This window comes from Aphidius gifuensis, linkage group LG1, assembly GCF_014905175.1.
Source record: "Aphidius gifuensis isolate YNYX2018 linkage group LG1, ASM1490517v1, whole genome shotgun sequence".
Lineage (NCBI taxonomy): Eukaryota > Metazoa > Arthropoda > Insecta > Hymenoptera > Braconidae > Aphidius > Aphidius gifuensis.
The window spans coordinates 57,182-74,664 of record NC_057788.1 but is presented as its reverse complement, the minus strand read 5'-3'; the positions used below and the strand labels follow the sequence as shown (position 1 = coordinate 74,664).

General features: G+C 25.6%; 4 protein-coding genes across 6 annotated transcripts; all 4 read left to right on the top strand.

Annotated features, from left to right (window-relative positions):
• Window positions 1-1,464: 1,464 nt before the first annotated feature.
• LOC122847771 (probable RNA methyltransferase CG11342) lies at window positions 1,465-3,390 on the top strand. The gene is made up of 3 exons (XM_044145627.1): window positions 1,465-1,675; window positions 2,401-2,953; window positions 3,362-3,390. Exons 1-3 carry the CDS (start codon window positions 1,469-1,471, stop codon window positions 3,388-3,390), a joined length of 789 nt encoding a protein of 262 aa, XP_044001562.1. The 5' UTR covers window positions 1,465-1,468.
• Window positions 3,391-3,505: 115 nt separating this feature from the next.
• LOC122860600 (chromatin complexes subunit BAP18) lies at window positions 3,506-5,243 on the top strand. Of its 3 annotated transcripts, none has more exons than XM_044164489.1 (4): window positions 3,506-3,607; window positions 4,059-4,150; window positions 4,394-4,492; window positions 4,667-5,243. In XM_044164489.1, the coding sequence occupies exons 1-4, from the start codon at window positions 3,590-3,592 to the stop codon at window positions 4,947-4,949; spliced, it is 492 nt and encodes a 163-aa protein (XP_044020424.1). In that variant the 5' UTR covers window positions 3,506-3,589; the 3' UTR covers window positions 4,950-5,243. The 3 variants fall into 3 exon arrangements, with proteins under 3 accessions (XP_044020424.1, XP_044020425.1, XP_044020423.1); XM_044164488.1 differs by lacking the exon at window positions 3,506-3,607 and adding an exon at window positions 3,736-3,934; XM_044164490.1 differs by lacking the exons at window positions 3,506-3,607; window positions 4,394-4,492 and adding an exon at window positions 3,733-3,934.
• Window positions 5,244-5,252: 9 nt separating this feature from the next.
• On the top strand, window positions 5,253-6,325 carry LOC122860599 (protein lin-7 homolog C). Its single transcript, XM_044164486.1, has 5 exons — window positions 5,253-5,368; window positions 5,482-5,523; window positions 5,605-5,717; window positions 5,790-6,035; window positions 6,116-6,325. Exons 1-5 carry the CDS (start codon window positions 5,332-5,334, stop codon window positions 6,272-6,274), a joined length of 597 nt encoding a protein of 198 aa, XP_044020421.1. The 5' UTR covers window positions 5,253-5,331; the 3' UTR covers window positions 6,275-6,325.
• A 388-nt stretch (window positions 6,326-6,713) lies between these two features.
• LOC122860598 (COP9 signalosome complex subunit 8) lies at window positions 6,714-7,667 on the top strand. The gene is made up of 3 exons (XM_044164485.1): window positions 6,714-6,874; window positions 7,010-7,259; window positions 7,334-7,667. The coding sequence occupies exons 1-3, from the start codon at window positions 6,818-6,820 to the stop codon at window positions 7,579-7,581; spliced, it is 555 nt and encodes a 184-aa protein (XP_044020420.1). The 5' UTR covers window positions 6,714-6,817; the 3' UTR covers window positions 7,582-7,667.
• The last annotated feature ends 9,816 nt before the right edge of the window (window positions 7,668-17,483 follow it).

Here is a 17,483-nt window from a genome sequence, read left to right as displayed (position 1 = left end):
TCATCATCATCATCAAATTTAGAATTATTTTTTGGGAGGAAAAATCTTTATCTAAAATAACCGTTATCTATAATATATTTTTGAGGAAATTATTAACAGATGTGGAAATATTTGAAACTGATACACCCATCATCTTCATCTTCATCTTCATCAATGTTTTTTTTTTTTTTTTTTCAAGTTATCTTGATGAAAATAAATTTACTATCTTTATCTGTCTTTGATGATTATTTTTTTTTCCTCTCCGAATAATCTTATCTCATTTTCACCCTTGAATAATCTTTTTTAAATTTATATTTAAAAATGATAACTGTTACATAATGTTGTTTAATATTTTTGAGATATGAATTTTCGTTGAGACGATAAAATTATAAACAATTGATGTTTATAGAAATTTTTTAAAAAAATTATAAACATTGTTTTTTCGTAATTATTTATTATTATTATATATAAAAAATGAATGCAACGAAAAGTCGTTATCTTTACCACGCGTACGTGACTCCAAACCATCTGCCGATGATATATTTTTTTTTTTTTTTTTTTTTCCGGTTGGACCACAAAGAAAAAAAAAATAAAGCAATATAAGCACGCGACTGATGGTCCGTTCTTTTCGTGGCACACGCTTCTCTTATAAAATTTTTTTTTTTTTCTTTAAATTATTTCGGTGTTGGTTTTATGTTGCTGCTGATGCTCGTATAGCCGTATATATAATATGTACCACCTGCCTATTGAAAATCATCTTGATGAGTCCAGGTGTATTATCTGATTACTCATTTTTACCAAAATTCTCTTGGCGTGCTCGAAAAATGGAAAAAAAATTATATAAATAAATATATATTATATTTTTATTTAAATTTATAAAAATTTAAAAAATATAAATTTATATTGACAGTTTTTTTAGAGATTTATTTAATTTCTTTTGATATTTGAATATTAAACGAGAAGCTGTTCCATTTATTTATTAATTAAATTGATTAAGGTCCTTTTGTCGGGTCATAGACTATAGTTTACTCGGCAAATATTATTATAATATTATGACAAACTGGTAAGAGATAATATTCAAGAAATTTCAAAAGTTCACCGTGACCCCAAGGACTGTCATCGAAGGCCAAGTTAATCTGGGTCGTGGACAAATTATCCTTCCGCTCTCAACAGTCTCAACACAGCATCATTTCATTTATTTTTTTTCATTTTCATTTTTATCATCAAATTATTTATTGAGTCGTCAATAATGTCTCATTATAAATATATACCGGTATAATATAATTTTTGAAAAAAAAACTCTACGCACGTTAACAATAAAAAAAATACATAATAACAATAATAGTTGATAATAAAAACTGTAGACGGCAGCACTACTCAATGTTGTCGTGGTCGTCATCGAATCATCAACCATGTTATAACTCACGTGTTACCAAAAAAAAACCTTATTATTATTATAATAAAATAATTAAATAATAATAATAATTAAATGGCGGATAAACATTTAAATAATGTCAAGTCAGAGTCATTGAATTTTAAAGGTGGTGAACCAGGTGCAAGTCGTCATGGTAATTTTATAAATTATTACAACTTTCATTCGGCTGATGAGCGTATCCAACAGCTTCCTCAAGGAGTGTGGCAAACAAATAAATTTGACAGGAAATACATTGCCCTCGATGTTGGCTGTAATGCCGGAGTAAGTATTTTATTTTTTATTTTTTAAAAATATATTTTTATGTGTGTATACTTGTAAGTGGTTTTTAGAAATGTTGATAAACTATATAAAGCAGACAGTTGTCTATGTACCTATTAATTTTAACACAACTTGTGTTGGAAAAAGTTGTAATATTATTTCCGACCACACGCGGAAACAGCTGCCGGACGTTGAAATTGTAAAAATTTCTATATATCTCTCTGTGTTACTTATGTTTAAATACTTTTGAGGCGAAACTCGAAAGAGAGATAATATTAACAAAATGATAGCCCTATATATGTACTAAAAATTCCACACACAATATATTTAGATGCTGCATTTAAAAATAGAAAAATATAATATATTTTTCTTGTCTTTTAGTAGCTCTTTACATTAAGATTTCTTAATTATATCAAGATTCAAGACACACGCGCCATCATCTGTCGGCGCTTTGCTTCCATTTAAAAAAAAAAAAAAAAAAAATACACTTACTCAGCTATTTACATTGGCTTTTGAGATTTAATTTAAAAATAGATTTTAATTTCAAGTTTTTTTTTCAACGAGACAATGTTTTACAATTTTATTTTTAAGGAAAAGATGAATTGATATATGCGTATATATAAATAAACTTGTGATGTTGAAATTGCGATTTATTTTTTCTTCTCCTTTATATATACACAAGGTCTAGACACGTATATTATATTATGTTTTTTTTTTTTTCGTTATAGAATTTGACAGTTGGTTTGTGGAATTATCTTGCAAATCAACTTCCGGATGTTGATGTCAATATGTTGGGTGTTGATTTGGATGGAGTATTGATTGAACGAGCTCGTGATAGCAATGAAAATTTATCAATAAGTTATAAATGCCTGGATGTTGTCAGTGATGAATGTGACAAGGTATTGAATGACTACTTGAAAACATTTGAGAGAAATAAATTTGATGTTATATTTTGTTTTTCAATAACCATGTGGATACACTTGAATAATGGTGATGAGGGTCTTGTTGAATTTATCAAAAAAATATGTAGTCTAACTGATATGGTGGTTATTGAACCACAACCATGGAAGTGCTACAGAAATGCATCAAGAAGACTGAGAAAATCTGGCAATCATGATGATTTTCCACTTTTTAAATTATTAAAAATTCAAGGAGATATGAACAAGTGGATTGAAGATATTATTTGTGGTGAAGATTGTGGCTTCAAGAGGCTACTTGCCACTAATCATAACACATGGGGAAGAAAAGTTTTAATATTTCAAAAAAATCATAATAATAACAATAATGATGATGATAAATAAATTTACTTATGTTAGTTTTTTTAATTTAAATTGAAAATAAAAATTATTTTTCCAATATTATTATTATTGTTGTTTTTATCAAAAAAGTGTGTTACCAAAGTTAAAAACCTTGTGTCACATTTGTGGTTTTTTACACTATTTGTATCGTGGTTTTGTTAATTTGTCCCTGGCTCAGTTTTTTTTCTCTAATTTACTTTTCATAAAGGTGTTCATATTATAATATATAATCAACGAAATAATTTTCATCCCACATTACAGATTACAAAAATATATATAGCTTTCGTTATCAAAAAAAAAAAAGTTACCTAACAAATAAACAATAAAAATTGTTGGTAATAATTTGTTGAAATTATTTTATATTTTTATGTGAAATAATAATAATCAACAGGTATTATACTATTATCAATAAATAAATAAATAATCAAGGACAATTAAAATTAAATCTCACTAGTGACACAAGAGGGCAGAACTGCATGGAGCAGGAAAAAAAAACATGATATAAAAATAAATAAAAAAAAAAAGAAAAAAAAAAAAGAGTTATTTATATGAAACAGTTAACAACGATCAATGTCACACATCATTAATTTTATTGAACAATATAATTAAATATTTAATAATGAACTCTGCCAGCAAGGTGAGTCTTAAATTAATCAAAAATAAAAAACATACCATTTTCATTTGAAATTTGTAGAATTACTTACTCCAAATTTTGTATTAAAAAAAAATATATATTTTATGACCCCCACTACAAATTACAAAGTGACCCATCATCCCCTCATCCCTTCAGCCCCTCACACGCACACACCACTTGTATCACTTGTATTATATATTTTTTTTTTTTTGATCACGTGTCACTCACAAAATAGCCCGCCTCTCCAAAAAGCTTCCCTGACAACAACAAAAATCACAATTCACAAATCCACACAAATCTATCGCGATGGATCCAGAAAGTGGCAAAAAGGTTAGGTTATGTTAACCGGTGTTTTGTTTATATTATTATTCAATTTATATATATATCATATGTTTATAAATCAACTAATAACGACAATATTGTAATAAATAACACTTGGCAAATTATATTTTAGGTTGGTGAAATTTTTACCGCTGCTGGTGCAGCTTTTAATAAACTTGGTGAGCTCACAATGCAACTGCATCCAAGCACAGATTCACCAGCTGGGTAAATCATTAAATAATAATAATAACTTTTAATAAAATACATATAAATTTATATAAATATAAAAGATGTTTTTTTTTTATTTTTTTTTGTTTGTTTACATATTGATTGGTAATTGACATTCTTTTGTTTTTATTATTTTGGCATATACAATGGCGTTGTAAAATCACGCGGGAAAATTTAAATTACAAAATAAATAAAAGTATTGGTTTTGTTTTTTTTCATTCTCGGTTTTATTAATCTTAGTAAATGGACTGACGAGGAAATTGAGATGCTACATCACTCGGTTCAAAAATTCAGTGAAGATTTGAATAAAATAAGTGAACACATCAAAGGAAGAACGGTGTAAGTCATTTAAATATTATTTTATTATTTTTTTAGTAAAAAGTTAAAACACACAAGACACAAGATTAAAGTGACTGAAAGTGACTGAATTACCTCAATTTTCTACGTCAGTATTTTTTTTTTTTTTGTAAAATAATAATAATAATAATTGTATTGATGATTTTAAATTTCTAGATCACAGATACGGACGACACTGAAGAAGAAGGCATTTGAAGAAGCTGGTATACCAATTAGAAAACAAACACTATCATCAACACCAAATCAAACAGCTCAAAAACAACAACAACAACAAACACCAGTATCAACAACAAATCAAGCAATTAGCCATGGTAAATCTTCTGAAGTTACTTTAAATATGCTCAATGCACCAGAATCAGAAGTTGATGTTGAAGATTTACCAGAAGAATGCAATGTTAAATTAGAATTTGAAGGTCCAACTGAGGAAGTTGCAGCGTAATTTATTATTTTTTTTAAATTTTTTAATCCACTAAAACAATCTAAATTAATTATGTTTATTTTTTTTTATTTTGACGATACATGAATTAGAGAAAAAATATAATAAAATTATATGAAAATGAAATTTATAATTTTCAATTAATAAATAATTGATAATTTAATTTAATTTAATACATGATGTGTCCTCTAGTGGCTTGTTGTCAAACCAATATCAAAATGGCGATATTCTGCTTCTTCTTCTTCTTCTTTGAAGCTTGTAATTAAAAAAAAAATAAATAAAGTATCAAGTGTCAGACTTCTGTGTATTTATTGTGTGTGCCCCACCCACAATTTGTTGAATTGTTTATGCAATTATATATTTATTTTAATTAAAACAAATAATAATGGCAACAGTTTGTGAGCCACTTAATCTCAAACGAGGTGAGTTTTCATCTAAAGGATTGTGAATCTTTTCTGATTCATTTGCTCCAATTTTTATGTTTACATAAAATTAATTAACAATAATAATAATTATTTTTTTTTTTAATATTTAGATGTTCAAAGAGCAATTGAATTACTTGATAAACTTCAAAAGAGTGAGTTGATTTTTTACTCTATAGGTATAAATAGACTATTGATTTATTTTTTGTAATATTTGTATTTATTTGCTCAATCAGGTGGAGAAGTACCAAGTACAAAATTATCAGCATTACAAAAAGTATTACAAAGTGATTTTTTAAATGCTGTTAGAGAAGTTTATGAGCATGTTTATGAAACTGTTGACATTCAGGTAAATAAATAAATAAAATACCTAAAACAATTTGGTATACCTATCTATAAAAATGAATAATTTAAAAAACAGGGATCACAAGATGTCAGAGCATCAGCAACAGCAAAAGCAACTGTTGCTGCATTTGCAGCAAGTGAAGGACATGCTCATCCAAGAGTTGTTGAATTACCAAAAACAGAAGAAGGTCTTGGTTTTAATGTTATGGGTGGAAAAGAACAAAATTCACCAATTTATATATCAAGAATAATACCTGGTGGTGTTGCTGATAGACATGGTGGATTAAAACGTGGTGATCAATTACTTTCTGTTAATGGTGTTGTAAGTAACTAATTTTTACAATTTAATTATTTATTCAATTATTTATTTAATTATTTAATTATTTATTTAATTTTTGACAGTGTGTTGAAGGTGAAAATCATGAAAAAGCTGTTGAACTATTAAAACAAGCACTTAATTCAGTTAAATTAGTTGTTCGTTATACTCCACGTGTTCTTGAAGAAATGGAATTGAGATTTGATAAACAAAGAGCTGCTCGTACTAGACGTCAAGTTCAATAATGAATTTATCAATTTATCAATTTATCAAATACACCCACTCACCTACACATCCACACACACACACACACATTTATTTATTTATTTATTTAAATAAAAGATTCATATTAATTAATTAATTAACAATCCCCATTTTCATGATAAATTAATTACTACACTGCATTTAATTATTAACAAAACAAATATAATATAATATAATAATTATTAAAATCAGGAATAAATAATCTTCCATCCTTAAATATTTGTTATCCATGAGTGTTGTTATAATAATAAATTATACATAATTGTACTATTATTAATAATAATAAAGTTATATATTAGAAAATAGAAATTAGATTATTGTTATTTAAATTTATATCAATCAATGGTAATGCAGTTTTGAATCACCATCACCATTCACCACTACATCAAAACAACAAACAACAATACACACAGCAGCAGCTGATTTTGTACATACTTATCAATCAACAAATACATATTATTATTTAAAACAACAAATAGTATAATATAAATTGTTGTTTAATAATTAATAAATAATAAAAAAATATGGTTCTTTTTGAAGTTGATGAATTGGTCAAAGACCTAGAAAAAGCTGAGCTAGAGGTAATTAATAAATATAAATAAATAAAAATAAAATAATAACTTGGTTATGTTGTCATGTTAAACCGGTTAATAATAAATAATAAATAATAAATATACCAACTACTACTTATGTTAATGAATGTTTATATTTTTTAGGCTGAAAACTGTATTGCAACACCAGAAATATATTCACAATTATTAGCTGTTTATCTTTATCAAAATGAATTGTGTCATGCAAAATATTTATGGCAAAGAATCCCCAAGAGTGTTAAATCAAGTTGTTCAGAATTATCACAAATATGGATTGTTGGACAAAGAATGTGGCAAAGAGATTGGACAGCAGTACATACAGCACTTAATAATGAGTGGTCTGAACAAGTTGCTAACATAATGCTTGCACTTAAAGGTAATTAATTAATTAATTGAATAATTGAATAATTGAATACATGTTTAAAATACATTATTAATATTTTATTATAGAAAATGTACGTGAACGTGCAATGTCATTAATATCAGAGGCATATTCATCAGTTAATTTGACAGTACTTGCATCAATGACAGGCTTATCACTTGATGAATCACGTCAAATTGTATTGGATCATGGATGGACAATTGATGATACAACAGTTTTACCTTGCAAAGTTGATAAAGATTTACCATCACGTGATGCCCTTACTGAAGATCAACTAAATAAACTTACACAATTTGTTTCATTCCTAGAAAATTAATTGTTAAAAAAGCATTTTGGTACAATCAAAAACCACAAAATTTATCAAGATAAATATACATCACCGACAACGACAACGACAACAACAACAACGTGTCTTTAATTTATCAATAAAAAAAGAAAGTTTTTGAAATTAAGAAAATATAAATAATAATAATTCAACAAGTTTAAGTAAGTTACTAAATAAACAATAAATAAAAAAAAATTAAAAAAAAAACGACTGTTAGTCAAGTAATTTGAAATATTATCCGTGTAAATGCTTTTATCATCACATGCCCCAGGTTAATATTTTAAAAAATAAGAAATTATCAGCGACATTCCAATGGGACTTGGATCAGACTATTGGAGAGAAAATAAAATACACAGTGAAGATGAGTATTTGAACCCCAGGTGAGCGGCAAAAGCGTTCATAAAATTTATTTATTTATATTTTTTTTTTTTTTTATTTAAAAAGTAAAATGTGTAGTGCCAACGGCGTTGCTATGACCTCATCGTCATCATCTTTATCTTCTTCTTCGTCTTGGTCCTCGTCGTCATTGCACGGAAGAGATTATTTAAACTTAATTTAATGTTTATTTAAAATCTATCAATATACATTACTTAACTCGCACCAAAGTTTGTCGAGTAAGACCTTTGATAATAATTTTAATTCAACTCTCTCGTGATATATAATCCATAACGTTTTTTTTTTTTTAAATAAATAAATCTATCTATAAAAAAAACAACAACAACAACCTGATGAAACACATAATTTTATTATTTATTTTTTTGAATAAAAGGGGAGGCTCACACAACATCTCAACATCTCAACATCTCAACATCACACGATTAATTCGCAACGGGATTGTCTCAGCATGACGAAATAATATCGCGGTGAATTATATACGCACCCTGTAGCAAAATTATTTATTTATATATATATATATTATAAACAAAAAGTCAAAGAATATATTTTTCATGTTGCAATAATAGAAAATTTATAAAATATACAGGGCGGTGCAAAGAAGTGCTGTTCGATTGTTATACCTTATCGCGATCCATCCTTTTCAACAAAATGAACGGATCAATCCTTCTTATTATTCTTTATTCTTTAATTTTATATAATATATTGTCTAGCATCATCATTGTGATCTCACTTTATTCATTTGTTTATTTTTTTTTTTATTTAAAAAGTTGTTGGTGGTGATGGTGATGATGACGGTATGTATAACTCTTTTTTTTCTTTAGCTCATTTTAAATGTATGTATTTCATGTCTTTCACATTCATTGTATTCTGCGTCAGGAGAGATTTTTAAAAAAACTTTTTTAATTTTATTTTATGAAGCTCTCGGCTGCGCCTAGTCACATTGCTTATATATACTATTTACTATTTACTATTTACTATTTTGCATTGTGATCATTTTGATATGCTATATTGAATTATACTTGTTGAAATATTTTATATATACTTACTTTCCACGATGATTTTACATTATAATTGTTCAATATAATTTTATTATTTATTTTATTTTTTGCAGTGTCACAATAATTGTGACGATTGTTGTTGCTTTATTTATTATTATTATTATTATTATTATTAGTTGTAGATGATTTATAGTGATACTTTATTATCTAATAATTATTAACTTGTATTTCTGTAATACAAAAGAAAATATTTCCATTACACGTTGAAATTAAAAGATTCGCATTTTCATTAGTAATAGTAAAAATAAAAAATTTAAATTGAATTTAAATATGTATACAAATTACTTACTCAATATTATTATGCCAATTATAATTTTAAAAATTGCTTAAAATTTCAAAAGCTCATAAATTAAAACATTAAATTAGAAATTATTATAAAATAAGAAAATAAATATTGATTTATCAGAAAAAAAAAAAAAAAAAAAAGTGAAATTATTATTTATATATTGGTAATTAATATTGAGTAACTGTTAATTAATATTTCGCTGATTAATTGGAAATTTATTAATGACTATTCATGTAATATAATATAATTATTAGGAGGTTGTCCAAATGACTCTTGTCAATCAATCAATCAATCAATCGCAATTATTATTTATTTAATGGGGTTTATTGTAATATATAAATTAATATTTTTATCATGAAAATGATAAACACAGCTATTATTATTATTATTTCAATGACTTTTGATGGAGGCAGATAAGATAAAATATAAAATCTGACAACTAGCCAAATTACAATTTCCATCATAAGCAAAACTCTCTATATTCATTTTTTGAAAAATTCATTTGACAAGATTCAATTTATTTTATGACTCACACAAGTCATTGCATAAATCTTAATATATGTATAATATTTTTATTTTATTTATCTAATAACATGTTAATTATTATTTATCACTAAAATAAAATATAAACTCATTGACAAATTAAATTTTCCATCAATGGATAAAAATAATTTTGCCTCGCGCGCGCAATTGAATTGATTGAAAAATAAATGAAATTTGATATAATTTAAATATAATCAACATCTGCGAAATATCAAAGAAATGAGGAAATGAATTTAAAGCAAGTGAATTATTTAAAAGATCAAAAAAAAAAACAACAATAGAAAAAAAATTCCAGAAGAACGATGCACTCGTGCGACGACTTCGTGGTAATTTCACAACACAAAAAATAAATGATATCCAAGTACATAATACATACAGATGGAGAACCAAAGAAATATCTTAAAGCAAAGGTGCAGGTTAAAGACAAGAGGTGAGGCCACATAGGCAATGAAGATAGGCTAGGCCCTCTCGAATATTATTCTATCTATCTATACATATAAATGCTCTTGCAGAAAGTGAGAGAGTTGTATCACAAGTACAAATATACATAATATTTTATTTGAAAAAATATCATCAACATACACATACTTTATCACATTTATATATGGTTTTTTTGTAAATTGTGAGTGTGACTCTTTGAGATAAATAATAATAAACAAAAGGATATAATAATATATATAAATTTTTAAATGTATATGCAAGACCTCTTTAGATGAAGCAAAGATACAGAGCAATGTGTTCCGGGAGGTGGAAACGTTATAGGCATCCTTTTTTTCTTTAAATTTATAAATGATAAATAAATTGATGACGGAAATAATAAAGTTATTTTATTTGCAATGATTTTTTTTTTTTTTATATATAATAATATTTAAAAAAAACAATCAACTAATTAATAATTTTTCTTTAATCTATAATTGAATAAAAAATGAAAATTTATATCTTTCTAATTGATCTTGAAAAATAAAAATAATAAATCAACAAATTTTCAAGCAATAAAATAAAAAATTGATTAATGATTTTATTTTTAGTATATGCGGGTATTTAGTTAATTTGTCATTTTGGTTAATTGGATATGTTAATAATTCAAAGCGGATATTGCAATCTCATCTTCATCTTTATATTTTCATGATTATCACTGTGCAGTGAATGTGAACAATGAGGAAGAGACTCAATGACAAAATGATAATGCATCACACTTTCATCAAAGACCAAGAGTGTGAAAAATAAAAAATATATAGAATGGAAATACCTGCAGGATAGAGAATGGAATATACACTATGGAGAATCACCTCGGGTTAGGCATCGCCCACGTTAAACCATTGTCTTAAATTTTATTTCAGATCAAATATATATAATGTATGATTTTCATATATAAAGAAAGAAAAAAAAATAAATAAATAAAAGGGGAAAAACCACACACAACAACAACGACGACGACGACTACTCAAAAATTCTTTTAGTGCAAAACGCCTCATCCAGGAAGTATATACATATAAAATATTTTCAAGACACATTTATCTTGTCAATGATATTTCAAATTATTTTGATATATTATCCAACTCATTTGAAAGCACTGTATATTTATCAAATATTATATTTCTATACACATATATACTGATAAAAATTATTATATAATTTTGCTTTCAATTTATATCATTGTGAAATGAAAATTTTTAAGATGAAATTAATGCGAGTTAATTATTTATTTGTAATTGTTGATTTTAAATTTTATAAAATATAATTTTTTTGTTGAATCGTTTGGCGTGCGCCGGTGATTTTATTTTTATTTTTTTATCTCGCTTGATGCTTGTGTCCCACTTCTGCAGATGGAATAGCGTGGGATAGGCCCTTGGGATGATAATTACACCTCACTATTAAATATGCGGTAATGTTTATATATTTATATATTTTCAATAGCTGTCTAAATTTGTCCAGAAAAAATATTGCTATTTATTTGTAATTTTTTCAATGTCTTTTACTCTTTTATTTGTTGGAAAATACCATCAGCTGATGATGATGATGATTCATGAGCTGTCCAAACGTTTGCATACATATATATAATTTTTATTTGTTGGGGAAGCAATTCTCAATTTTCGCATGAAGAAATAATGAAAGAGAAAGATATATTATTTTAATTTTAAATGAAAAAATAACATTAGCAGGCATTTAGGTCGATGTTAGTAGTGTCATTTAACAATATACATACTCACAATTGCAATCGGCATACCAAATAAATATTATCCCAAGTATTTCATGTATAAAAGTGAGAATGGCACGCGAGAAACAAAAATTCATATATTGATAGTTTGATACTAAATTTTATAATTTACCTTTTTTGTATTTATTTTTACCTCTCACTTGTTTTTTTTTTTTTATATACCATGATACGTTGTCGCATCTTTGCATTCATTAAAATAAATTAATATAAATAATAATAATAATAATAATAATTACACATAAAGATCTATAAATGAATTTTTTTAAATAAAAAAACCAGACAACTCTTGCACCAATACTGAATCTATAAAAATAAATTATCAAGTCTCACAATATATTTGCCAGATAAATTAAATAAATATTCAAAATTATATATTATTTTATTCTATAAATAAAAAAATAACTTTTACCTTCTCTTTGCAATCTACACATGTAAATTTTAGTGAATATACCTATATATAATTTCATTGTAAAATCAGAATGATTTTTTTTTATAATTTTTTCAAAATATTTTTCCTTATAATTTTTATTTGAAAAAATAAAAAAGGAAACAAGTGCTTTTCACTTCTGCATCAGCAACCACTTATACCACCATTATATTATACATTTATATATTTATTATTTATATCGCAATTCTCAATGAGTCGGCAATTAACAGACAACAAAATAAAAAATCACAAGACATGCATCTTCATTTTTATCTACCTTTTTTTACATCTATTAATTCATCATTTAAAAATGAAAAAAAAAGTATATACATACAAATGAAAAAATGGTGGGAATGAAATATAAAATATAAAAAACCCTGAGGCTATAAATTTGTGGTACACGTATACCTCAATTCAACGCAGTGATTTCCTATAATATGATAATAATTTGCTATAGCAGGTAGACTGGCACTCCTCCATCTGCAATGCCACCTATTTTTTTTTTTTTTTTATTTTTTCATGAATTCATAGAGTCTTTGTTTTATTAAAAATTAAAGAAAATAAAAAAATAAACAATAAGATTTAAGAGTATTTAAGAGTGTGGACTACCACCATCAACATCAACATCAACATCAACATCAACATCAACATCAACATCAACAACATCAATAACATCAACAGTAGTAATAGCAACACCATCTTACAACTTGGACCATCATAATCATCATCATCACCATTATCATCATGATGCTATTGATGCACAGCCAAGTGAACCAAGTAAAGTGAAAGGCCTCATCGGTTCTCGTTGTAACACACTCACAAATATATATATATATTTAATTTAAAATACTACAGCTTGTTTGTTTTTTTTTTTTTTTGCACACACATACACGTATTTATATTTTAGCTAATATTATTTGTGTGTGTTGTGTATATTTATGAAAAAAAAAAAAAAGAATATAGCAACATCAGACAAGGTCCCCCGCGCCCACGGGGTCACGGGTCGGCTCACCCACTTCCACGATATTATATACCTCCTGGCCCTTCACCTCTCGATCGATTCAACCGGGACCAGCATCATCTTCTTCGTCTTCTTCTTCTTCTTCTTCATCTTTACTTTATTTATTTTTATTATTTTCAGCATCCTCAACGGTTCTTGTTGTACACAACATAATGTTACATCCATCTATAACTTGTTTCTCCCCTATTTCTTTTATAGGTGCAATTGTGTGTTTGTTAATGTAAATACATGTTATATGTATACTCTGATCACTAACAAGAGCCAAGACATAAGCTTTTGTTGTAATAACTGCACTTGGAATATGAAATTGCAATTTTTCTGTATCAAAAATTTCAAGACAAATTTAAGAAAGATTTTTAAAATTGATATAATATATAACATGCAGAGAAAATAAAGAAAATAAATCACAGCATATCGCACCAGACGATTCTTCTATTGTTGATAATAATTTATTTCGATGGTTTTATTCTTATATATGATCCGCGGAGATTGTATATATATTTATTTATTTTTGGTAATGTCTAGTCTATCTTAATATTATACGCAACGGTATATTTTTAAAAATAAATTTTATTTGGTCATCTTGGGTTTATTATTTTGTTCCTGGAATAAGGCCACTGAACCTTATTAAAGTTTGTCTACTTGTTCTATTTCTTCTTCAACTAATAATTTTTTTCATTTTTAATTTTTAAAAAACGCCCCTTCATATGAAAGTGATGACTCGATGACTGTCTTAATAATTTTATATATATTAAAGAAAAAAAAAAAAAATTAATTTTTGGAATAACAATTTTTCTATTTTAAACAGGTCAGTGACATCGAAAGAAAGTTAGCTTTGAAATTTTTTAAATTGTAAGAATATTTTGATACTTAATTTAAACATGTTATTATTATTATTATTTTTATTTTATGAAAATGTTTAGTTAATTGGTAGCTAAATAAAAAATATAATGAATGTCTACTGGGATATTTACAACTATCAATTTTTATTTATTTATTTTTTTTTATTTTTAATCATCAATTTTCTCTTGTAACGCATCTCTGGCAAATAAATTTATATACTTGTATATATTTTTTAATATCAACAAAAAGAAAAAAAATTGTTAATAATAATTTATATTATTTTATTTGTAACAATATAAAAATCAATTAAACTATATATACCTACTGTAATTATTTGTGTGTTTTAAATTAAATTATAATATAAATAATATTTTTCTATATTATAGCATAAAAAAAAAAAGAAAAAATTATTTTAAAAATTTTCTCATTTTATTTTCATTTTGTTTATTATTTAATCACCAATTTTCTCATAATATCTCTGGCAAATAAATATAAAAAAAATAAAGGGGGAAGTCTACAGTGCACCTGTGATTATCGTGACAGATGGTTCGTGAAATATTCTACTGACAGGGGTGTAATGAAGGAACGTGGATTATTACATAATCAATATGCAAAAAAAAAAAAAAAATGCTGATTATAATATATGTATTTGTAATTTTTTAAATATTATTTTTTTTTTAAATTTGAAAATATATAGCTAAATAGAAAAGGTCGTATACTGCAGCGAGTTCGTTTACATTTATTTATTTATTTAATTTACAAAACTTAAATCATTAAATATATAATAAATAAATAAAAATAAATATAAATAAATAGACACATGATAAATACGACACTACAACGACATGTAGGCTAATTCAAAAAATCCTATCGGAGAAAGTTCACTATGCCTGCACCACTGAAAAAAATTATATTTTTTTTTTTTCATTCAATTTATTTATTTTTATTTTAATAAATATAAATATTTTATTGCTTAATTCTTCAAAAAAATATATATATTTTTCAAATTTCCTAGCTTATTTCAAATACAAATATATTTTTGGGAGAAAAATAAAAAAGCTATATATATGTATATATATATAGGTATGTATATTGCGACAAATTGAAAAAAGAAAATAAAATATTCTTCTTCTATTATTAATCTAAATTTAAAATATCAATTAAATGTCACTGAAATAATATAATTAATAAAATTTAATTACCATTATGATTTTAAATTGATAAATGACAAAATGAAATATAAAATGTTATATATATAGCAGCAGCATCAGGATGTATCGACTATGATGATCGATAAAATTAAATTAAACCAAGCCTCATGCATAAAAAATAAAAAATAATTTTTATATAAATGGCAAAACAGGGCCAGTAGTTGAATTCGTTAGTAAAAAAAAGGATTGGTGCGGTATATAAACGTAATGTTAGTGTAATGTCGTTTCACATCATGAGCATGTACAGAGGTGAGAGTACTCTCTCGTGCACCTCTCACTCTCAAACAGATTCAAAAAAAAACAAACAACAACATTTGACTTTACATTGGCTTCACTTGGCTTCTTATACATACTTAAGCTTTTTATTTTATTTCATTTTATTTTCATGCAATACTGCAGCTTTGAATTGGTCCTTTTCTTCCTTCTCATGTTGATCGTCATCGTTATTTTTCCCTCTCTTATATTGTAAAATGAATTTTATATTCGTGGTCGTGTTGTTGGTTGTTAGTTGTTAGTTGTTAGTTGTTATACCGAGAGCCGTTGGCTTTCCCTTTCACACGCGGCGCTAATAGCCCCCATCGTTTTAGTCGATCTATCGGTGCAAGAGGAATCAAGAGGTGAGGCCAGACGAAGAACGAGAAATTACACTTAAACTTTATGTATATAATGCTGCACTTTGTATATATAGGTATATTTATTATTATCATATCTTCTCTGCAGTATATGTATATAGAAAAATGAGAAACGTAACTATATTCAACAAGACAAAATGAATCGTGTGCTCGCCAATTTATTTATATTTGTTGGGGTCCAGTGCACTATATGCGACCTGTATATATTTTTTTTTATTTTATTTCATTTTATCAACTATCGTTTTTAACAATCTCAAGTTACATCCAAATGTAAAGCCATTCTTCTTCAATTTCAATGCGACAATTCACCTGTGCAGTATATAATATATAAATTGTTTTTTAATTTTATATTTATTTACTGACAAATAGAAGAACATCGCGGCTGATATTATTTAAAATCATTGATCATTATCATTGAATGAATATGGAGTTACAATATTGAATTTATTTTATCATGATCAAATTTATTTATTTTGTTTTTTGTTTTGTCTATTTGTATTTATATTTTATTTATTTATGATGCACACGATTTTACTGATTTATTCTGCAGCTATATCAATTTTTTTCTTACCATTTGAAATTAAAAATATATACAATAATTTTTTTTCATCATTATTTTTTTTTGTTTAATCGAGTTTAACAAGAACTTCGTGATTAAAAGATTGTAAAAAATATGTAATTTGTTTTTTTTTGTATCGATGATGATGATGATGATGATGATGATGAAAGGTGGTGTATCAAGTGTTGAAGATAAATTATTTTATTTATTATTAAAAGCGAAAATGAAATGAGAATATATTTTTTAAATGATTGGTCTTTTTGATAAATATATAATTTTACTGTGTTATTATTATTATTATTATTATTGGAGAGATTATTTATAAATTTTATTTCAAGTATTATAAATATTTTTATTGAGAAATAAATTAGTTACGACGAAATAAGTATGGGAATTGCATTGTGTCATGTTTTAAGATTTTCGTCTTATTTTTTTAAAAAGACACAATAAATTTTCAACAATTTAAACTTGAAAAAATCCCGCAAAAGCTATACAGAAAATCATCAAATTTAATAAACCGAAAAATAGTAAATGCACTATGTCATATATTTTAAAAATATTATTTTCATTTTATTTTTTTTCTTGCAGCCAAATGAAATGAAGAAATTTCTTGAAAATTCTCAACATCAAACAATAAACAATATTACATAATTTAAAACAATAAAATTCCAAAAGAGATAATTTTTTGTTGGAAAAAGA